Source organism: Panthera pardus, unplaced genomic scaffold (assembly GCF_024362965.1).
Source record: "Panthera pardus isolate Hobbes unplaced genomic scaffold, ASM2436296v1 HiC_scaffold_20, whole genome shotgun sequence".
Taxonomy (NCBI): domain Eukaryota; kingdom Metazoa; phylum Chordata; class Mammalia; order Carnivora; family Felidae; genus Panthera; species Panthera pardus.
Window position 1 is genome coordinate 19,767,393 of NW_026526766.1, and position 21,763 is coordinate 19,789,155.

Consider the following 21,763-nt stretch of genomic DNA (forward strand, 5'->3'; position numbering starts at 1 on the left):
TGCTGTGTGTTAAGAATATTTCATAATTAAAAATAATCTTTTAAAGATTCTCCCAAAGTCACTAAATTAGTACATCATGCTTTTTTTTGTTTGTTTGCTGTCCTGTGTTTGTGTGTTTTTATTTTATGTGGTGTTTCCAAAGATTTGGAATCATTATATCTAAGAAAGATTTTTCAGGCTTAATAGGGATTTAGATAACAAAGAAATGGTCATCTTGGTTAGTTTACTGACTCCTAAAAATGTGGGTCTCAGACCACCTGTCAGAATCACCTGGCTGCAGGGAGGTATTAAAAAATTTAAGTGCTGGGCCCCCTCTCTAGCCCAGCTGAATCCGAATCTCTGTAGAAACTTCATCTTTTGCAAACTTTTTGGGTAATTTTAAGAGTTCTTCACTCCAGGAACTTCTCAGGTGGTCCCTCTTAGCTTATCTGTACCATTCTCCTTACCCAGAGGAAACCTTACTTGTAAATAGATTGCTGTTTAAATGAGAGATATATTATCTATACATATTCACATAAACGTTATGAATATGGTAATCTTGGGTGGGGGGGGAGAAATCCACATTTTCGTTCTGCTCATAGAACTGGTACATGTTCATGGTAGAAAGTTTAGGGGAAAACCTGAATATCACAAATTAAACTAGAATTTAAACTACTGGATAGTTAAACTATGGATAGAATTAAACTATCCATAACCCTATCAGTCAGAGGTAATTATTATTAACATTTTAGGGTTCATGTTTGCATTATTTCGTTAACAAGATTGGAATTATATGGACTACTTCCTTTTAAATTGCCTTGATGAGACGCTTCAAGATGGGGCAGGCTTGGGGACACTTTTGTGAGGAGCCCCTAGAAGCCCAGTGCAATGCGAGTGGTCAGAACCAGTAATCGTTCGCGTGACTTCACTCACTGGGTCTGCCTGCTGGGTCCCGTGTCCTGTCCACAGCATAATCCTGTGCTTCATGGAACCTTGGCCCCAGAAGATGTGGGCTGTGAGCCTCCTGGGACTGGACTCTCAGTTCAGTTTATGGGCCTGTCCTTTAGTCTCCTAACCAAGTGCCTACCTTGTACCCCTGTCTGCTCTGTCTCTATCTGCTGTCCTTCCATCCAGGTGTTGGCCTTCTTATCTGTCTGGCATCTGAATAACATAGACCTGGAACCCTCTCAGCTGCTGAGAACCTCATGTTTAGAACCTCTCAATGAGACCTGGCAGTACGCACTGGATGATCACAGGCAGACATAGTTCAGGACCAGATATTTGCACAGCACCCATTCCCCAGGACCCTCTCGGGTTGCCCTGCCCTTTGGTTCTTACCTTGGTGCTGGGCCTGTCTGTAGCCACCTGCCTTCCATATACCTGTTTCCAAGCTCTGACCTTACTCAAAGGTTTGGGTCCAGTTTCCATGGCCTAGTCCCTCTGGAGCTGGCCTTCTCTTAGTGCCTAGAGCCATTCCAACCATCATCTTCATTTTCTATGCTGGAGTCCAGAAATTTCCCTGTTAGTCTTGTTTTTTTTTTTTTAATGTTTATTTATTTTTGAGTGAGAGACAGAGTGTGAGCTGGGCTGAGGAAGGGGCAGAGAGAGAGGGGAAAACACAGAACTCAAAGTGGGCTCCAGGCTCTGCACCATCAACACAGAGCCCAACGCAGGGCTCGAACTCACAAACTTTGAGATCATGACCTGAGCTGAAGTCGCACGCTTAACCAAATGAGCCACCCAGGTGCCCCCCTGTTAGTCTTGATGTATGTCCGTATGTGATTACATGCTTAGGCCTAAAACGTTATCTACGATTCTTATCACCGTCCGCATGGTTCATAGCATGGACCAGCACATATCTATTTTTAGGACTTCTGGTTGTAAGTGACAGATGCCCAGCTCTTAGCTTAAGTGAAAGAGGGGGTGTGTTACCGTGTGTAACCGTAAAGTGAAGGAGTGATTTAGGTGATGTTCAGGAAGGTCTTTATCTTCATCTTTTGGCTCTGCTTTTTTAGGTGTTGGCTTCACCAGGTGGCCACCAGGGGTTGTAGGATTAGCCGGTTTATCCTTTCCCTCAGTAGAAAGCGTTCCCCTTTTCCTGAAGTTTGAGCAAAGGTCTCAGAACCAAACCCCACTGGCCGGCTCGGGTCATGTGCCCTTCTGCTGGAGCGAGGGTTGGCCTCCCTTGAACCATGTAGTCTGAGAGTGGTAGCAAGATGACCAGCAGGGTGTTACTGACTTCCCTCCAAATATTCCCCATAGGCTTCCACACAGAGTCCGATAACGGTTGTCCAAGGAGGGAATAGATAAGTGACTGGATTGGGGAAGGCAAAGCCGCTGGGGGGACTTTACCATATTTCTTGTAGTATATCCACCCAGGGTAAAGTGCTGGTAGAGAGCATCACTCATTCTTGCGCCCTTTGTGTCTCTGTTTACCGTCACATGTGCTTCTGCCCAGAGCCGTTCCAGACAACTACAAGGTGATTTTTGTGCAAGGAGGTGGGTCTGGCCAGTTCAGTGCTGTCCCCTTAAACCTGATTGGCCTGAAAGCAGGAAGGTGTGCCGACTATGTGGTGACAGGATCTTGGTCAGCTAAGGCCGCCGAAGAAGCCAAGAAGTTTGGGACCGTGAATATCGTCCACCCCAAACTTGGGAGTTACACGAGTAAGTGCTGGGATCTGAGTTCAGCAGTGATAATGAAATGCTGACAAATGTTGATGGGTGGGTAGTCCCTCCTTAGATGTCAGGTTACCCCCGCCAAGGGCAACCAGCAGTTTTTAATTCCTTCTTCTGGTCAATAGTTGGTTTGGTACCATTCAGACTGGATGGTTGTACTTGTTAAGATTGTTCACTGGCTGCTACAGAAAGAGTGAGTATTCATAGGTTCTCTCACCTGAAAACCTAGAGGCTGATTGGCTTCAGGAATGGCTTGATCAAGGGCCCCAACAAGTGCCTGCAGGTCCTGGTGTCTCCCCTCGTCTCTGCGGTGGCTCCACAGTCGGAAAAGCTGTACTCCCTTTTAGAAGATGCTCCTGACCTTCTGTTCTCCCAAGTTTCAGTGCCTTTGCTCAAGCATTTCCAGTTAGAGTCTGACGTCTCCTGTGTTCCATTCCCAATCAGTCATGTGACTGCCAGTGGAATTGGCCACACTGGAGCTTCGTGGGCTTGAGCTGGGGAGGCTGGGGCCCCAAGAAGAAACTCAGTGGACATAGGATAGATGGATGCTGGGTAATGAGAAAAAACTCGACAAATACCCACCACACCATTCTTGAAGATGAGTTACCCCCCATAACTGTCAAAGGGGTGGGGTTGATAATCTTTTAAGTTGTTGATGGGGATTATAATGCAAGATGGATAGGGTAGTTTCACTTGGGAGGGCTTGGGATGAGCCTTTCACTGCTAGGGGAAGTGTGTCAGTCCCATCTACACAAGGAAGGCAGAATGAAAGTCCAGAGTCTCCACCTTTTCTTCTGTGGTAGAAATTCCAGATCCAAGCACCTGGAAGCTGAGCCCCGATGCCTCCTATGTATATTACTGCGCCAACGAGACTGTGCACGGAGTGGAGTTTGACTTTATCCCAGACGTCGAGGGAGCAGTGCTGGTTTGTGACATGTCCTCAAACTTCCTATCCAAGCCAGTGGATGTTTCCAAGGTAGAGTGTAAAAGAGCCTGGCGGGGGCACCCCAGTGTCTCGGATTCCGTGAGAGCATTTTAACATACGTACCAGGACACGGAAAGGCCCAGAGCGTCTTGGGCCAGCAGAGACCTCGAAGCCAGGGCAGCTCACAGCGATGGGCCGACAGTTGCTTATTTCCTGTGGGTTGTCAGAATGCTTACATCTTGATGTTACCCCGTGTTAATGATTGCTTCACAGGGTCACACTGGAGTCCTTGGGGAGTTTATCTGCCTTCGAGGGTCCCTCTTAGAAGTGTTTGGGCCAACGCAGTGGGAGTAGCTTGCTGTCTTCCAGGGAAAATTTAGATTATCCAAGCTCAGGGGATGTGTGAAGGAGCTGCACCTGGCCGTGAGCCCATCTCAACTCCCAGAGCATCAACAGGGCATATAGCCTTTCCTAGTGGCACACCAGGGTGGACGGGGGAGCACAGCACTCAGCTGAATGCAACCAGGGGGTGCAAAAAGTAAAGCATTTACTTTTTTTTTTAGTGTTTATTTATTTTTGAGAGAAAGAGAGAGATAGACAGAGTGCTAACCAGGGAGGCGCAGAGAGAGAGATACATACAGAATCCGAAGCAGGCTCACTAGGCTCTGAACTGTCAGTACAGAGCTCAGTGCGGATCTTGAACTCAAAAACCGCGAGATCACGACCTGAGCCGAAGTCAGATGCTCAATTGACTGAGCCACCTAGGAGCCCTGAATTTCCTTTTTTTTTTTTTAATGCTTATTTTATTTTTGAGAGGGAGAGAGACAGAACGTGAACGGGAGAGGGCAGAGAGAGAGACGGAGACACAGAATCCGAAGCAGGCTCCAGGCTTTGAGCTGTTAGCACAGAGCCCAATGGGGGCTCGAACCCACGAACCATGAAATCATGACCTGAGCCAAAGTTGGAAGCTCAGCCGACAGCCACCCGGGCGCCCCCTTTAAAGCATTTAAAAACAAACTCACTAAATGGTAGCCTGCCTTTAAAAAAAAAAAAATTACGGTAAAATATACATAACATAAAATTTACCACCTTAACTGTTTCTGAGTGTATAGTTCAGGGGCATTAAGTACATTCACACTGTTGTGCAAACAGCATCACCATCTGTCTCTAGAACTTTTTATCTTCCCAAGCCGGAATTCTGCTCAGTCGTCCCCCAGGCCCTGGTAGCCACCACCCTCTGTGAATTGGACTCTTCCGGGTCCCTCATAGAAGGGGATTCAGGCAATATTTGTCATTTTGTGTCAAGTTCATTTCACTTAAAATGTCCTCGGGGGTCATGCACGCGGTAGCAGGGGTCGCACCTTCATTCCTTTTTAAGGCTGAATAATCTTCCGTTGTGCGGTTATACCACATTCTGTGAATAATCCACTTTTGATGACCAGTTGCCGCGCATTGGCAATTCTAAACAGTGTCACCTATAAAGTACTCCCTATCAGGCCCGGCTGTCTTCCCTCCTTATCCTTGGGATGCCGTTTGATATTTATAAAGCATTCAAAGCGTTCATGGGAGGATGTGGGAGAGGGTTCTGGATCTTACATGACAAAATTTTCTGAAGTTCCTTTAAACATCTGTTGCCTAAACTTTCTTCTCTTTCAGGCAGCTTGTCTATTATTTCTCAACATCTTCCGATTGTCCTTTTATACAAACACGAATGCATTCAAAACTGTGTTTCTTTTGGTTACCAAGAACAGTTAGCCCCATTTTTTTATACTTTTTTTAAAAAGGTTTATTTATTTATTTATTTGAGAGAGACAGAGGCAGTGTGAGTGGGGAAGGAAAGGGAGAGACTCCCAAGCGAGAGCCTGACGGGGAGGTTGAACTCATGGGACTGTGAGATCATGCCCTGAGCTGAACCCAAGAGTTGGGACACTCAACCGACTGAGCCACCCAGGCCCATTTTAAATATTGGTTTGGGTGTAGAAAGGACGTATACACAGTGATAGGAATATGTATAAGGTCTTTGTAGTGATTGGTTCGGGCTGGCCCCTTGCTGGTGAGTGGGACCAGGGACATGTGTAACCTGCAGGCCTCTGAACTCTCCCAGGCAGAGATGCCTTTAGAGAATAGAATGCACTTTGAGCAAGATTAGGATAGAATCACTTCCTCATACTTTAGAAAGACATTGGGAAATTTGAATACAGTTATGAAAAATGACCAAGTGTATCTACAACAGCATGCCTTCTCTTTTTCAGTTTGGTGTCATTTTTGCGGGTGCCCAGAAGAACGTAGGCTCTGCCGGGGTCACGGTGGTGATCGTCCGTGATGACCTGCTGGGGTTCGCCCTCAGGGAGTGCCCGTCAGTCCTGGACTACAAAGTGCAGGCTGGAAACGGCTCCCTGTACAACACACCTCCGTGCTTCAGGTTAGCTCCGGGGCATGGCTCGGGGGCCTCGGGGACTGACGGAGGAGGTCTCACTCTTTCCCATCAAAGCGGAGGGAGGTAGCTTTCTGAAGTAAGTAGAGCACGTTTTCATTAGCCAGTGACCTAATGGCTCAGACATCCTATCAGGATTCTTTGCCCAGCTCACCTCTCTCTGTTATCCCCTGTGCACTGTTACATCAGTTTTCCTTGCCCTTTTTAGGTCTTGATAGCCTTAGGAGTTTACCATTAACCCAAAAGCTCTCTGCAAATGAGTGGCAGGTGTGCATCTCAAACATGAAGCTTTGGAAGCTTCCATGAAACTTTGGAAAAGGACTTTCAAAGGCCAGACCTCCCCGGCTTTCTTTTCTTTCCCTGCTGGACCTGCACAAAGCTGGCCACCAGGCAGCGAACATACTGGCTTGGGCTTTTCACCCAGTCTGTGCTTGTCCGGTACGCCTGGCTTCCTATTAGCCAAGTGAGAAAAGTGTATTAAAGCACATTCAGGGACAGCGAGGCTCCCCTGCCCCATGGTCTTTTAACGCCAAGCCTCGGATATTTTGTGAAAATCTTGTGACACTTAGGATTTAACAGTTGCCTGGGAGATTTTTACTACTTACTAGCTGTGTGATCTTGGGCAAGTCACTTAACCTGTCTGTGTAGCAGGTTCCTCCAGGAGTAATAATAGTACCCTGCTGATAGTGCTGTGAGGATTGATTGATTGATTGATTGATTTACTTACTTACATCTAAAACGCATTTGGTGGTTGGCACATGGTAATTTATAAATGTTAGCTGCTGTATTATTACTGTTTCTCTTGTTGCTAGTTCCCAGAGCTTTAGCAGGGGAGGGAAAAGCCAGAATTTATGGATTACCTTTCAGGCCATGTATGATATAGAATGGTGATACTTTATTTGTATGACCCTTTTAGTGCTCCCGAGCACCCGAGGAGGTAAATACTCTTTTTATTCCCATTTTGCAAGTAAAGAAGCAAAGGCCATACTTGTAGGTCGTGGCACGGCTGGGATTGGAACCTGGACAGCCTGGTTCCAGAGCTTGGGTGGGTTCACCCTGTACCTTAAGTGTTCTCCACAGGTGAAATTACCAGTGTGTGTTTCTTTGTGTCTGAAGGATTCGTCTTAGGAGATCACTGTTGGAGTCCAGCTCTTCCGCTCATGGAATTTTCTGGGGGGAAAGTGCTTTCGGAAGAGCATATGGAAAGGCAGGCTCAGGCTGGCGCAGAGAGCATTTCCCTCTGAGTTGGGACTTTGTCTGAGTTCTTCCTGATAGAGGCTGCTTCTAGAAAATCTTCTACGTAATTGGCTCTAGGAAGGAAAAGTGTTTTTTTCTCAAAGTTAGAATTCTTTTTTTTTTTTTTTTTAACATTTATTTTATTTTTGAGACAGAGAGAGACAGAGCATGAACGGGGGAGGGGCAGAGAGAGAGGGAGACACAATCGGAAACAGGCTCCGGGCTCTGAGCCATCAGCCCAGAGCCCGACGCGGGGCTCGAACTCACGGACCGTGAGGTCGTGACCTGAGCTGAGGTCGGACGCTTAACCTACTGAGCCACCCAGGCGCCGCTTTTTTTTTTTTTTTTTTTAATTTTAAATTTTTTAACACTTATTCCTTTTTGAGAGACAGGGAGACATAGCATGAGCGGGGGAAGGGCAGAGAGAGGAGACACAGAATCCAAAGCAGGCTTCAGGCTCTGAGCTGTCAGCGCAGAGGCCGATTGCGGGTCTGGAACCCATGAACCATGAGATCATGACTTGAGCTGAAGTCAGATGCTCAACCGACTGAGCCATCCAGGTGCCCCAGAATTCTTTTTTTTTTAGGTTAATTTATTTATTTTGAGAGAGAGAGAGAATGAGCAGGAGAGGCAGAGAGCGGGGGGCGGGGGCAGAGGAGCCAAAGCAGGCTCTGTGTTGACAGCAAACAGCCGGATGCGGGGCTGGAACTCACGAACTGTGAGATTGTGACCTGAGCCAAAGTCAGACGCTTAACCGACTGAGCCACCCAGGTGCCCCTCAAAGTTAAAATTCTGATGGAAATTTCCACTGGATTTCTGCACCGCTGACGGGGGCACAGCAGCTAATTTGTGTCTCCTGTTTTCCTTGGGGAATGGGGTGTTCTAGTGGTTACTGTCCTGGTCACTTCTAAACCCCACTCTGTTTCACCCTGGTTGAGAATGTTTCTGAAATGCCTGTTAAGGGTGGGGACGGTGGGGCTGAACCTCTTGTCCATCGGTCCTGTTTCTGGGGTTCCAGGCAGTTCCAGGCGCCAGTGATCACTGGCCAAGTTGGAAACAAGTTGGAAGTGCCGAGTGGTGAGGATGCAGGTGCAGGGGAGCCTGGGGAAGGGGCTTAGGTGCCAGGCTGCACAGTGACAGGTGGTGTTTGTCCTCCCTGTTATAGAAGGTGGGGCCAAGGCCTGGCTCGCCATCAGGTGGGTCTTTCAGGGTGAGACAGAGACCACCGTGGGCTCCAGGAGGAGGTGGGGGGAACACTGTCCTGAAATGTGGTCTGAAAGCTGGCAAGTTCAGATCACAGCACAGCCTGGAGGGGCGGGGGGGGGAGGGGGGGAGGGCACACTCTCTGGCACCTTCTCTGGTAGCTAAGAGTTACCGGAAGCAAATTCTAAAACATACAATGAATATGTTAAAATGCTGTTTGTTTGTTAATATTAGGGTGAAAAGTCAGTGGGAACAGTGAGAAAGCAGGTCAGTCTGTCTAATAAATATGACAAAATGATAGGAGACAACAGTGTGTGGAGTCAGACCCAGAGAGGGACTCCTCAGTGACTCTCATGTAGGGTCCCTTCCCTACCAGCTCCTGTGCAGGCCTCAGCCTGGGCCTTGACCAGTCAGCTCAGCTGGTCACCTCAGCTGGTCACCTGGAGGAGGGTTACATTGGGTGGAGGAGGGCCGTCACTGCCTCCCCAGAGCTTTCCTGCCTCAGGAGAGGGGGCTGAACCAGAAACAAGGGCAGAAAAGGGGCAAAACTTTTCCCCCCGGACAGATCAGAACAGTGCTGAGACCATCGAGGGGCAGAATCATTAATATTCGATTAGAATAGTGTAAACATAGCAGAGAAAGACCGGTTTCAAATGTGTTCTGACCAAGACCCCCTGGAAGTTGCCGTCCTTTCTCTTACCCCGAAAGAAGAGAACAGGAGAGAAGTAAAAGTCCATTCAATTGACCAATTACCGTAAATCTATGGCTTGGATAACCAACTTAGTTCATTTGTTGGTACTTAACAACCTTCAAGGTTAGAAAATTTTAGCTCACGCAGTGAGAACAAACCCCAAGTTAGAGATAAGATTTGTGCCAGATGCCCTCCCCGATCCTTGAATGTGAGCCGATAAGACAGGCAGAAGACTCCTGAGCTTTGAATCACACAGAAGTCCTTGAAAAGGCCCCAAGTTGTTTGAAAAGAAGCGTTTTTTTTTTTTTCCTTTTAAAATCAGAGCTGAATGACCATTGGCTCTGGGCATTTTGTGTGAACTGGGCTGAGTAACGCTTCACATAGTTGCCTGTAGCCCTGAGCTGTGAATTAGGGTGGAATAAAGGATCGCGTGGGCCTTCTGTTTTAACCCTTTAGTACATCACACTAAGCCCAATGAATGCACAGGCAAGAAGGTACACACACTTCCCTCTGTACCCACAAATAGTTCTCTGACCCTGTAAGTATATATTTGTTTTTTCTCTGTAGTACGAGGTAAAGTAACTAATAAGAAAATAACCCCGTTAATCAAGGCCGCCTCTCTTATCAGAGTAGGAGTGAGGGCCTGCCCAGGGCCTTAGCCTTGCTCCTCATGAGCCCCAGAAGCAGATGAGTTTCTGCAGTTAGAATCTTCAGAACAAACAGCCAGGGAGAGTTTTTCTGAGGATTTCTGGTGTGCTTTTCTAAGCCTTAGTGCACAGAGAGTATTTGTATTGCTTTAAAAAGTTAACATGTATTCTTTTTTTTAAATAATTTTATTTTTTTAAGTTAATTTATTTTCAGATCGGGTAAAGGGCGTCGGGGGCGGGGGGTGGCAGGCAAAGAGAGAGAGGAAGGGAGAGACGGAGAGAATCCCAAGCAGGCTCCATGCTGTAAGTGCAGAGCCCAGTGCGAAGCTTGAACCCACAAACTGAGATCATGACCTGAGCCGAAATCAAGAGTTGGCCACTTGACCAACTGAGCCGCCTAATGTGTTCCTAGCAAAGATTTCTGAAGTGAGCAGAACCGGCCGGGGTAACCACTATTCACTGCTCGTTTTGGGTCCCGACAGACCCTTAACTGGGCGTATGCAGATATACAGAGCTGTATTTAGTTATGTGAGTGGGACTTTACCCTGTAGACTATTCTGTGAATTTCTTTTTTCTACCCCACAATCTGCCACGAACACTATGCTATGCGATATAAGTTCAAATACCTGCCTTCCCCCCCCCCTTTGAATTGCTGTATGGTGTTCCAGTGGTATTCCACAGAATGGATCTACTGTGATTTATTTAGTAACTTAATAGACAAGCTTCGATGGTAAACCTATGCTGTGTGATGCAGGTGGCATTTTAGAAGTGAAGGCATGAATCAGGCATGTTAAATTGGTTAATGGGGAGAATTGAGACCGAACATTTAGGGTCCCTATAGTTTGAAGAGTTTGGATTGTGTGAGGCTAGAAGCTTGAGTTGATAATGAATCGGAAGCCACAGGGAGAACCCGCTTCCTTCCGAGCGGTCTGCCTCATGCTGAGGCTTCATAGGCGAGGCTCCAGGTGCCGGCTCTGGGACAGCATGGAAGATGGGAGGGCTTTCTGCCGAGCGCCTGCTCAGATCCCATTAAGATTAGCACTGAGTCTGAGCATGACAGCTACGGAGAGGGCAGTGTGTTGGTGCAGAGAACTGGCTGGGACTGTGGACCTTGCTGCAGCCTTGGATTTGAGTAGCGAGAAAGCAGCTAGGGAACGCTAGGATAACAAAGCTATAGGTGAAAGCGAAATGCGGCTTTGGAAGGGTACGGTCAGTGAATAGGCACCAGTGGCTTTGCCTGGGTCATGGGGCGGGGTGTGCTTCTGTGGTTCGTGGGAGAGTGAGTTTGGGGTTAGAAGGGAGTTCTAGAGCGGGTCACCGAACAGAGGAGTGGGTGGGCAGTGTCATATCTGTGGTTTTTTTTAATGTTTATATTATTATTTTTGAGAGGGAGAGAGCCGGGGCGGGGGGGGAGGCAGAGAGAGAAAGGGGCAGAGGATCCGAAGTGGGCTTCGTGCTGTCAGCAGCGAGCCCGATGTGGGGCCCGAACTCACAAACCATGAGACCATGACCTGAGCCCAAGTCGGCCGCTCAACTGGCTGAGCCACCCAGGCGCCCCCTCTTTTTTTTTTCCGGAGAGAGAGAGAGGCGGGCAGCGTCCTATCTGGAACACACACACATCCACACAGGTGTGCTGTGAAGCTGCTCTAGCAGCCGCACGGGCAGCTGTGTCTGAGCTTTGGTGCCAGCCTGGCTGCCCCACTAGCCGGTGAGGTAGTGGCTGAGGGTCCTGGAGCCCCTACGAAACCAGATGCCTTGGTTACTGCGAAAAAAGCCCAGGCTTTGGAGTCCGACCAGGCGGGGTTGCCATCCTGGCTTTATCAGCCACTACATGGGTGACATTAGCCAAATTAAATTCCCCAAACGTCAGTTTCCTCATCTGTGAAATGGGATGATGGTAGCTCCGACCTCAGGATTATTGTGATCAAGAAAAGAAGGAACAACTAGCAGCCTGCCTGGCCCCTTAATAGATGTTGGAATACACTCCTCTGCCTTTCTTCTTTCCACTTTGTCCCTCTGCTTTCTCAGTCATTATCCACAGAGCTGCAGCTGAGGCTCTAAATTACTCAGGGGCTGTTCTCCACTCTATTCTCTCTTCCCTTTTTGCCACTAGCTACTGTTTCTCATTCCTCAAGCTGGGGAAGCTTCTGGAGAGGCTATTACACGTCTTTGGGTGCAGGCTGCTGTCTGCCCACTGCCTACTGAGCAGCCCAGCGTTGGCTTCTCCTAACTTCTGGGGATGGAAACACCGGGGTCCTCTACCTACCAGGTTGACACAGTGAATGAGCCACTTGGTGCCTTGGGCTTCCTCTGGGACAAGCTTCTGGCCATTAGAGTGCTTTCCAGATCCAGTGATCTCCCTCTTCAATCTGTCACGGTGGTAACAGACCCGTGGTGTTAATGAATGAGGCAGCTCTTGTCCAGGGGTTAGCACCCCAGATCTTTGCTGGGCATTGACTCCTGGCCACTTGGTTTGCACAGATCCCTGGTGGGGACCTCTTTTCCACTCCTGGAGAGTGCACAGCCGAGAGCTGATCTGCATATTCCCAGCTCAAGTGGATGGTATCTCTTCCCTTGGAGACCTGTGCTCCTGCCCCCACAAACTTTCAGTGAGGTACACACGGAGCTGTTTGCGCCTTTAAGAGATGGGCTTTCAGGGTGGCTTTCAGGGCCTGGGTGGCTCAGGCACAGAGCCTGCTTGAGATTCTCTCTCTCTCTCTCTCTCTCTCTCTCTCTGCACCCCTCTGGTGCACACACATGCTCTCTCTCTCAAAATAAATAAACTTAAAAAAAAGAGAGAGATGGGTTTTCAGAAGGCCACTGGGAAACCATCCACTGCTCTTCAACATGTGTGTTCAGTGCAGTTATGAGCACTTCGTAATGAAGATGCTGTTGACTACACTTGTGTCACCTACCTGCCATGTGCCAGACCCTGCACTAAGCACTTCACCCGATCTGTCTCCTAAGGTCCCCTCGAGCCCCGATGTCTCACAGGTGGCCGAGCTGACATTTTGGCTCAGAGAGGAACACTGCCAAGCTCCAGGAGGGGCTGGGGTGCAGTGGCTCCTCCTGGAACCAGGGACACAAATCCCACCCCACTTGCTCTCCGTTTCTGATTCTTGCTTCTTTCTGCTGGAAAGCAGATGAGTCTCTGTCACATGTTCTTACTCAAGTCTCACACTTTGACCAGCGCTAGGTCTGCCTCTTTGTCCTCACTCCCAGGTCAGAGAATCCCAGGGAGGGCTCTGATCGGCCCCGTTAGGTCCCCTGCCCAGCTCTGAGACCAGAGGACAAGGGACCCTGCTGGGTCTGCCCGTCGGGTGGGCGTGGGGTTAGGAAGACTGGGACAGCTGAAATGCCAGGTGTCCAGCATAGGGTGGTAGGTGTCCGTCTTTCCAGATGGGAAAGCCGGGGTTTGGATTTCCAAGGTGACTAATCCTGGGTAGTCTTAGTGGCGGCAGTGGGACCAGAGTCAAGATTGACTCAGCCCCTGCTTCTAGTGCCATACCACACTTCTCCCTCCAGGTGGGGGCCCCGGGCCCCCTGTGAGGGCTCTGCTGTAGAGAAGGTGAACACTGTGCTTCAGGTCTTCCACAACCATAGAGTCCAGATCGTGGGCCCAGAGAAATACAAAATAAAGGAGTGAATGGTACAAACTATGGGACGTATGGGCTCTGTGAGTGTAGGAAGTGAAGGGTTAACTGGGTGGGGGTGGGGAGGATGCTTGCTGCAAAACAACAGTCGGCTTGAATGTCTTTCCACCTTTGCCAAGCTGAACTAGATGGATTTTCTTTTTTTTTAAATCTTTACTTCAGCATCTATGTCATGGGCTTGGTCCTGGAGTGGATCAAGAACAACGGCGGTGCAGCAGCCATGGAGAACCTCAGCTCCGTCAAATCGCAGATGATTTATGACATCATTGATAATTCGCAAGGATTCTACGTGTAAGTTGATGGACTTTCTCTCACATCTTGCCTCTTGTGAATTTATTTTCTTTAATTAATTAATTAAAAGGTTTCATTTATTTTTGAGAGCACGCAAGCGGGGGAGGGGCAGAGAGAGAGGGGAACAGAGGATCCAGAGTGGGCTCTGTGCTGATGGCAGCGAGCCCGATGTGGGGCTCAAACTCATGGAGTCGTGAGACTGTGACCTGAGCTGGAGTCGGACGCCAAACCGACTGAGCCACCCGGGTGCTCCTTGCCTCTTGTGAATTTTCACGCCTGTATATGACGTGTGCCTTTGAGAAATGGACACGTTTCCCTTTCTTGATGTTGAAGTGCCAGTGAGCTGGGTGGTCATGGGCCCCAGCAGTTGGAGGCAGGTGGGTTCTCCCCTTGTACGGCCCCACCTGCAGAATCGCCGGCCTAGGGACCTGTTTCCCGGGGGTGGTGATGTTTCTCACACCAAAGATCTCTCCTGGGGAAGAGTCTCAGTTCTTCCTGGGGCAGACCCCTTCTCCCTCTGTCTGCATCCTTGGTACATCCCTCGGGAAAAATCACGCAGATTTGCTGGAAGCGCTCCCCTTTATGTAGGGATTCCACTGGAGGCCCTTGGTATAAACACCTAGTCCTGATCCCCTCAGCCGGGTCGCCTACCTTTTTAGAAGTTCGCTGCTTCCGTTATTACAGGACAAATATTCCCATTCCGGGCCTGCAGTCTGTGAATGAGGAGACTTCTAGTTAAACATTTTTGTGACTGGGGAGCCTGGGTGGCTTAGTCGGTTGAGCACCGACTTCAGCTCAGGTCATGATCTCACGGTTTGTGGGTTTGAGCCCCGCATCGGGCTCTGTGCTGACAGCTCAGAGCCTGGAGCCTGCTTCAGATTCTGTCTCCCTCTTTCTCTGCCCCTCCCTCACTTGCACTCTGTCTCTCTCTCTCTCTCAAAAAAAAAACAAAACAAACAACAAATTTAAAAAACCAAAAAAACATTTTGGTGACCAGAAGATTCATGAATGTGTGTTGACTACTGGACCCGCTCCTGTGAGGGACAGAGAAAACGTATGGGCCTTGTATTCGTCTCCTAGAAGTGCTGGAACAAAGATTCACTAACTCGATGGCTTCATGCAACAGAAATCCATTCTCCACGTTCTGGAGGCCTGAGGTGCAAGGTGTCAGGAAGGCTTTGCTCCCCCCAGAGACTCCAGGGAAGAACCATTCTTTGTGGCTCCAGGCATTCCGTGGCCTATGGTGCATCACCCCAGTCTCTGACCTCACCTTTGCTGTGTGTCCTCGCTTCTGGTTGCTGGATTTGGGGCCTACCCAGATGATCCCAGATGGTTTCTGTCAACTAGAGACCGTTAACTTAATTACATCCTCAAAGACCCTTTTTCCAGGGGTTAGGACATGGATCTGCCTTTTGGGGGGCCACTATCCAGTCCCCTACCATAGACCTCTCACCAGAATGCTGAATGTGAAGCACCTAGCACAGTGCCTGGCACACAGGGAGCTTAATAGATGGTGTTTTTGTTTGCGTCCACCACCCCCCCCCGCTTCCAGGTGGCATACAGGTGTAGGAGACTTTCTGCTGCATGTATGTACATGTACACACATACACGTATGTTTGTGTGTACACATTTGTATGCATGTACATAAACACATACTCATTTACCAAGCCTGAGACCTCCTCAGTGACTGTTACTCTTTGGGTTCCATGATAGTAACTGACTGATAAGAACTAGAGAATGTATACTCTTCTTTGAGAATTCAGTGTGCCACGACAGATGGACAAGACGATGCTTTAGGCCTAACTTTAATACTTCTCCCTGACCACCCATGGGTGGTGGGTGGGGGTGTACTTGTGGAGTAGGTAGGATAAAGCAGCCTGCTACTGCTCCCTCTCTGTCCTTAAAATGCTTTTGGCTTGTTCCTGTGAGTTCTTGGCATGCAGTGACCCTCTAGCCACAGGCCCTGGGGGAGTTGGGTTTGGATGGATGCCTTAGCCTTTAGGCTTCTCCCCCACATGTGGTCTGGGGAGAGGTGTGCACGTTGTGCTTTCTGTCTACTCTGGTTCTGCACAACAGCGAAGTACAGACTGGGGGCTTGGTAGATGATCCGAGGAGTTCACAGCCAAGGGCTCAGTGATAGTTACTATAAGCTTGGAGCAGTAAGATGATAATGCTTTGCCTGCAGGTGTAGGGGGGGTTTTGAATGAGCTTGATTGCACCTTGGGCATGAGTAGAGTTAGAGGAGGGCAAAAGTACTTTTAGGAATTTTTAGGAAGGCAGGGCCCAGCCCCGCAAAGGTACTGAGGGGAGAAAGTACATTGTGTTTGGGGAGCTAAGAGGGGGTTGCCTAGAGGGGATGGTTGTGCTGGAATGAGAAGGAAGGTCTGGAAAGGTCTGAAGACACACTTAGTCCACCTGTTTAGTCTTCTGTTCACCTATCCACACATCTACCCCCCCACCTACCCTTCTGTCCACCCACCAACCCATCCATCCATCCATACATCCATCCATCCATTCATCCATCCATCCATCCATCCATCCCATCATGACCCACATGCCCATCCGTCCATCCATCCATCATTCATCCACACACCTTTCCATCCAGCCGTCCATCCATCCATCTATCCATCATCCATCCACACACATCCGTCCATCCATCCATCCCATCGTGACCCACATGCCTGCTCATCCATCCATCCGTCCATCCATCCATCCATCCATCCAGTAAATTTTCCTGAGCACTTCTCTGGGCTAACCTTGTTCTAGGCCCTGGGATACACAGAAGAGTAAGGTATCTTTCCTGACCCCCACAGTGCTCAGAACCTGAATGTGAGTGAAAGCACTTGGCTGTTGTGGAGGGGAGACCAAATTTTCTATTAGCTTTTGGCTCCATTTATTTCTAAGGAGATGTGTAGGCATGAAATGAGAAGACAGAAAGAATGATAATGCCTCTGGAAGAATCCAGAGAATTAGAAGCAAAACAAGGCATAGGAGAGAAACACTGAGAAACCCCAGAATTCCTTTTTCCCCCAAGGTTCTTATACTCCAAGCACGCAGCCTGGCATTTCCCAGAAAACAGCCTGCTGAAGCCAACATGGCAGGCGGGTTGTCTCCTGAGGAATCAGGTCACTTTCCCACCTAACACTTTTCATTTACTTATGCACAACCTTGACCCGGAATTTTCATCTTCAGAGTAAACCTCTTTCTGGGAACTTCCATCCGCCCTGGGCTGCCTGCCCAGAAAATGTCATCCTGGCGCCTGACGTTCTTGTGGGACCCTGTTACTGGAGTCAAGCGGCCTTTTGCTTGCTCCCCGCTCAGTGTTTGCAGTGGGTGCTTACTAGCTCTTCCTGTATTCACTTGGATTTTCAGGAACTTCTTCGCTTGTCTTTTCAGCTATAGACATATGGCCCCCGAGGGAGGTGAGCAATTTTAAAGAATACCAAATAGCCTAGAATTAGACTTTGTCACTTACCACCACCTCTAGCTCCTTATTTTTGTTCCCCCCTCCGCTTTGGCTTCCCCCAACTCATAAGGCAGCCCATTACTGAACATGGTTCTGGGCAGTTTCTAGGGGGTTGTACCAGCTCTGCCAGTGACCCTGGCATGGACTCCGACACTAGAAAAGTCAGCCTTCGAAGTCCCTGAGTTCATTACATAGTCTAACCATCCACATGGTGCTGGTTGACCCTGACTTGAGCCCATGTGGACAGTGAACCCCTCTTTGCCACTTATTAGCAAATGACCTAACTGCTCCAGACTCTGTCTCCTTATCTGTACATTGGGTGTAATGATGGTATACTTTTTTTTTTAGTTTGTTTATTTTGAGAGAGACAGAGACAGTGCAGTGGGGGAGGGGCAGAGAGAGGGAGAGAGAGAATCCCAAGCAGGCTCCACACTGTCAGTGCAGAACCTGACACGGGATTCAAACTCTTGAAACCGTGAGATCGTGACCTGAGCCCAAACCGAGTTGGACACTTAACCAACTGAGTCTCCCAGGTGCCCTAATGGTACATACTTCTTATGACTGTTGTGAGAAGTAAATGAAAATCCATGTGAATAAAGAATATATAACAAGGGTTCAGAAGAAGGGTTCTAGCGTGGGTTACCTTATAGAAAGCCCTGGAAGAAGTACTTGGCACCTAGGGAAAATTCCTTAAGAGTTAGTTCCTGGGGCACCTGGGTGGCTCAGTCAGTTAAGCGTCCTATTTCGGCCCAGGTCGTGATCTCACTGTTCATGAATTTGAGCCCTGTGTTGGGCTCTGTGCTGACAGCTCAGAGCCTGGAGCCTGCTTCGGATTCTGTGTCTCCCCGTCTACCTCTGTCCCTCCTCTGCTTCTGCTCTCTTTCTCTCTCTCTCAAAAGTAAATAAGTAAACATTAAAAAAATAAATTAAAAAATGTTAGTTCCTAATATTATTATTTTGTGTTACTATGGGAAGCCCTTAGAATGGTCCTGACACACAGTGCTCACTATATATTAGATACTAATTTTGATATTATAAAGATGTCCAAGTGAAGGTATCCGTATCCAGACCTGAGGTCCCCTTTCTTGTTACCTTCTTTTGGGGATCAGACCTTAGGAAAGAGGGGAGCATGGATGGGTCTAGTGATAACACTAGCATAAAACAAAGCAGGCAAAGCCCTGGTGCTTTAAGGTACACATTTTATGACAGCACAGCCCCGTGAAGCAGACAGTAAGCCTGTTTTCCAGAGGCACAGACAGGTGAAGGTGAAGGTGGCGGCTGGGAGGCGGGAGCAAGCCAGGATATGCACTTGAGGATATGCACATTAAGGACCCCAGGGGCGCTGGGGCCGGGGTCCTTAACTACTACACTAGGCAAACTACAAAACTCATAGACTGTGACTCTCTATTCGTAATGCAGGGATCAGTGGAAAACCTTAGAAATGATCAAGGTCAGAATTGTGATTAGTTACAGCTAAATATGTAAATGTCGATTACTTTGCTGTACTCCAGAAATAACAATGAAAAGCGTGATGAAGTAAAAAGATCCCATTTGTAGTAGCCACAAAAATGATAAAATATCTACAAGTAAATGCAGATGCTCATCTGGGCAAGTTAATGCAAAAGGATCGCTGCAAATTTTAAAAAATAACATATTTACATCAATCAAATGTAATGTTAATGTACAGTCTCCTAAAACTCATCCATGTTAATGTAGTGGGGCAGTGATAGGGACAGACAGTATTACTGTCCGTGGAAGAGTCAAGGCCAGAAGCTGTCCATGTTTGCTTGAGAATTGCATTTTATTTTTTAAAATTAATTAATTCATGAATTTTGAGAGAGAGAGAGAGCTTGGGCAGGGGAATGGCAGACAGAGAGAGACAGAGAGAGAGAGAGAGACAGAGAGAGACAGAGAGAGACAGAGAGAGAGAGAGAGAGAGAGAGAGAGAGAGAGAATCCTAAGTAGGCTCCACACTGTTAGCACAGAGACAGATGTAGGGCTTCAACTCAAGAACCGTGAGATCATGACCTGAGCCAAAGTTGGAAGCTTAACCAACTGAGCCACCCAGATGCTCCTACTTGAGAATTGCATTTTAAATTAGAGAAGAATGTTCGAAACTTTCTTAAGTTTTGATATTTGAAGCATTGTAATCCACTGAGACAAATTGTAGAGTTAGATATTTGCATCATGCCATGCTCAAAAAACAAGTTGTAATTAGTCAAAAGATCTAAATGCAAGAAACTGAAATAAAAATACCAGAAGAAAATATAGGAGAGAGTTTAAGTATAGGGAGTATAGAAGGTCTTTCTAAACAAGCCATAAAACTCAGAAGCCATGAAGTAAAAGACACTTAATTACGTGAAAATCTTTAAAATTTACACAGCTCATGACATCACAAATAGAGTGAAAACAAAAACAAACGACAGACGTGAGAAAAGATGTGTAGTAGCAAAATATATAAATGACTATCCTCGGCAAGAGCCCACAAGTGGAAAACGATAACCAAATACAAATGGGGTGGTTGCTAATGGTTTGAGCCAGTGACCCAGAAGAAACCCAGCTGGCTAATAGGCAATGAATGCCAACCTCCTTAAGAAATGCAGATTATAATCAGGAGATTTTGTTTTTCCCCTCTGATCAGCAGAAATTAAAAAGATGGATAACGTCAGGCAAGGGAACGCACTTGGTGTGTCAAGTATAAATTTGGATATTTCTGGAGTGACGTTTGCATCACCCATCGGAATTCAAAACTCTCGCTCTCTGCCCAAGGAGTTTGACGTCTAAGTAGATGCCTGTGTCCTTTCTCTTTGTGGATACAGAGGTGTGCCTAATTGTGGATACAGATACATGCCTAATTTGGTCCCTGCAAGTCCAGTGCTGTTAGGTGAAGATCTGTAGACAACCAGCATGCCCATCAGGAGGGGTGTGACGAAAGAAGTTAGGGTCCATCCTAATCGGGTAACGCGTGCGGTGAGAAGGGTGAGGGAGGTCTGTGTGAACAGACGTGGGAGGCTGGCCACGTTCTGTCATTGGGATAGAAGAGAAAAGTAAGTGTAGGAAAGGATGATGCATGTATTATTTCACTTAGAAAACCACAACATGTATATTTGTAAGCCCTGCATAGGTGTGTATATACACACATGAACATACATATACATGTCTGCACACACATTTGTATGTTTAAAAAGATGCTGAGGAATGCACACCAGGTTACTGATGGTAGCCGTCTCGGGGAAGGGGATGGTAGCTGTCTGCATTTTGACTCTAGATTTTCATAAGTTGTATAGAAATTTAAAATTAACTTTAAAATAATGTTTATTTTGAGAGACAGGGAGGGAGAGAGAGAGCGAGGCTGAGTGGGGGAGGTGCAGAGAGAGAGGGAGAGAGAATCCTAAACAGGCTCCAGTGCAGAGCCCAGCTTGGGTCTCGATCCCACTAACCATGAGATCACAACCTGAGCCAAAATCAAGAGTCGGGAAGCTTAACTGATTGAGCTACCCAGGCGCCCCTAAAGTTAGCTTCATTTAAAAAATCTGGCAGTAAAGAGAGGCCTCGTGATGGTGTTTTGCAGGCTTCTGTCCCACCGGGTGCATTCTTTTCCTTGCTCCCTGTGCTTCTCAGCTTCCTCATAGAAGGACATCGCTGAAGCTCACGTCCTGTGCCCTGCCAACCCTCACCCCCTCTGTGAGGTGGGTGATTGCTGAAGCAGTGCCTTTGCCCCACCCGGTCCGCTCCGGAACCTTGAGAAGTCCTTGTGTTCCTCAAGGGTCATTCTGGAGCTCTAATCCCAGAGACCCAAAGGGTTTCTCAGCCGCATGCATTTGAGGAAAACTGTATCCCTATAGGAATTGATCACGTGGGGAGCTTAAAATTCATATGAAATTCATGACAGGCTCCGGGAAGTTTAGTAGGAGTCAAGAAACTGGTTTAACCCTGTGACTGCAGGATTTGCTAAATTTATCAGGCCATGGAACTGCTTTTTCAGTAATCCCTCCCACATCCACTTTTACCATAGACATAGTGGGAAGCACTGCTTAGAGTTTCTCCTTAAATCTTTGTAGTCCTGGGATTACCCGGCTGATTACACCCTGCCTACCAGGACCCACCCTAGCTCTCTCAGCCTTGGCACCTTCTGCTAGCTTCCGAAATTCAGTAGTAACTCCCCAGATTGCACACTGGGGAGCAGTGGCCAAGTGTAGCCCACGACAGTGCTTTGTAAAGCTCACAGAGCGTTTATTTTATTTTATTTTATTTTATTTCATTTTATTTTATTTTTAATTTTAATTTTACCATTTTTGACAGAAGGAGAGAGCGTGAGCAGGGGAGGGACAGGGAAAGAAGGAGAATCTCAGGCAGGCTCTGTGTCGCCAGCGCAGAGCCCACGCGGGGCTCCAACTCCTAAAACTGCGAGATCATGACCTGAGCCGAAATTAAGATTCGGAGGCCCAACCAACTGAGCCACCCAGGCGCACCTCGCAGAGTGTTTAAAACACAACTTAAGCCGATATCGGAATATGGGAAGATCTTTAAAAATCCAGATTTCTTCATTTTTTAATTTTTTT

The 21,763-nt window shown here is 47.8% G+C and overlaps 1 protein-coding gene across 1 annotated transcript in view; it reads left to right on the forward strand.

Annotated features, from left to right (window-relative positions):
• Positions 1-21,763, forward strand: part of LOC109275359 (phosphoserine aminotransferase) — a 33,003-nt gene that overhangs the window by 6,531 nt on the left and 4,709 nt on the right. The window contains exons 4-7 of the mRNA XM_019463543.2: positions 2,438-2,643; positions 3,459-3,631; positions 5,833-6,002; positions 13,607-13,735. Coding sequence (XP_019319088.1) covers positions 2,438-2,643; positions 3,459-3,631; positions 5,833-6,002; positions 13,607-13,735 — 678 coding nt within the window. The remainder of the gene's footprint in view (positions 1-2,437; positions 2,644-3,458; positions 3,632-5,832; positions 6,003-13,606; positions 13,736-21,763) is intronic.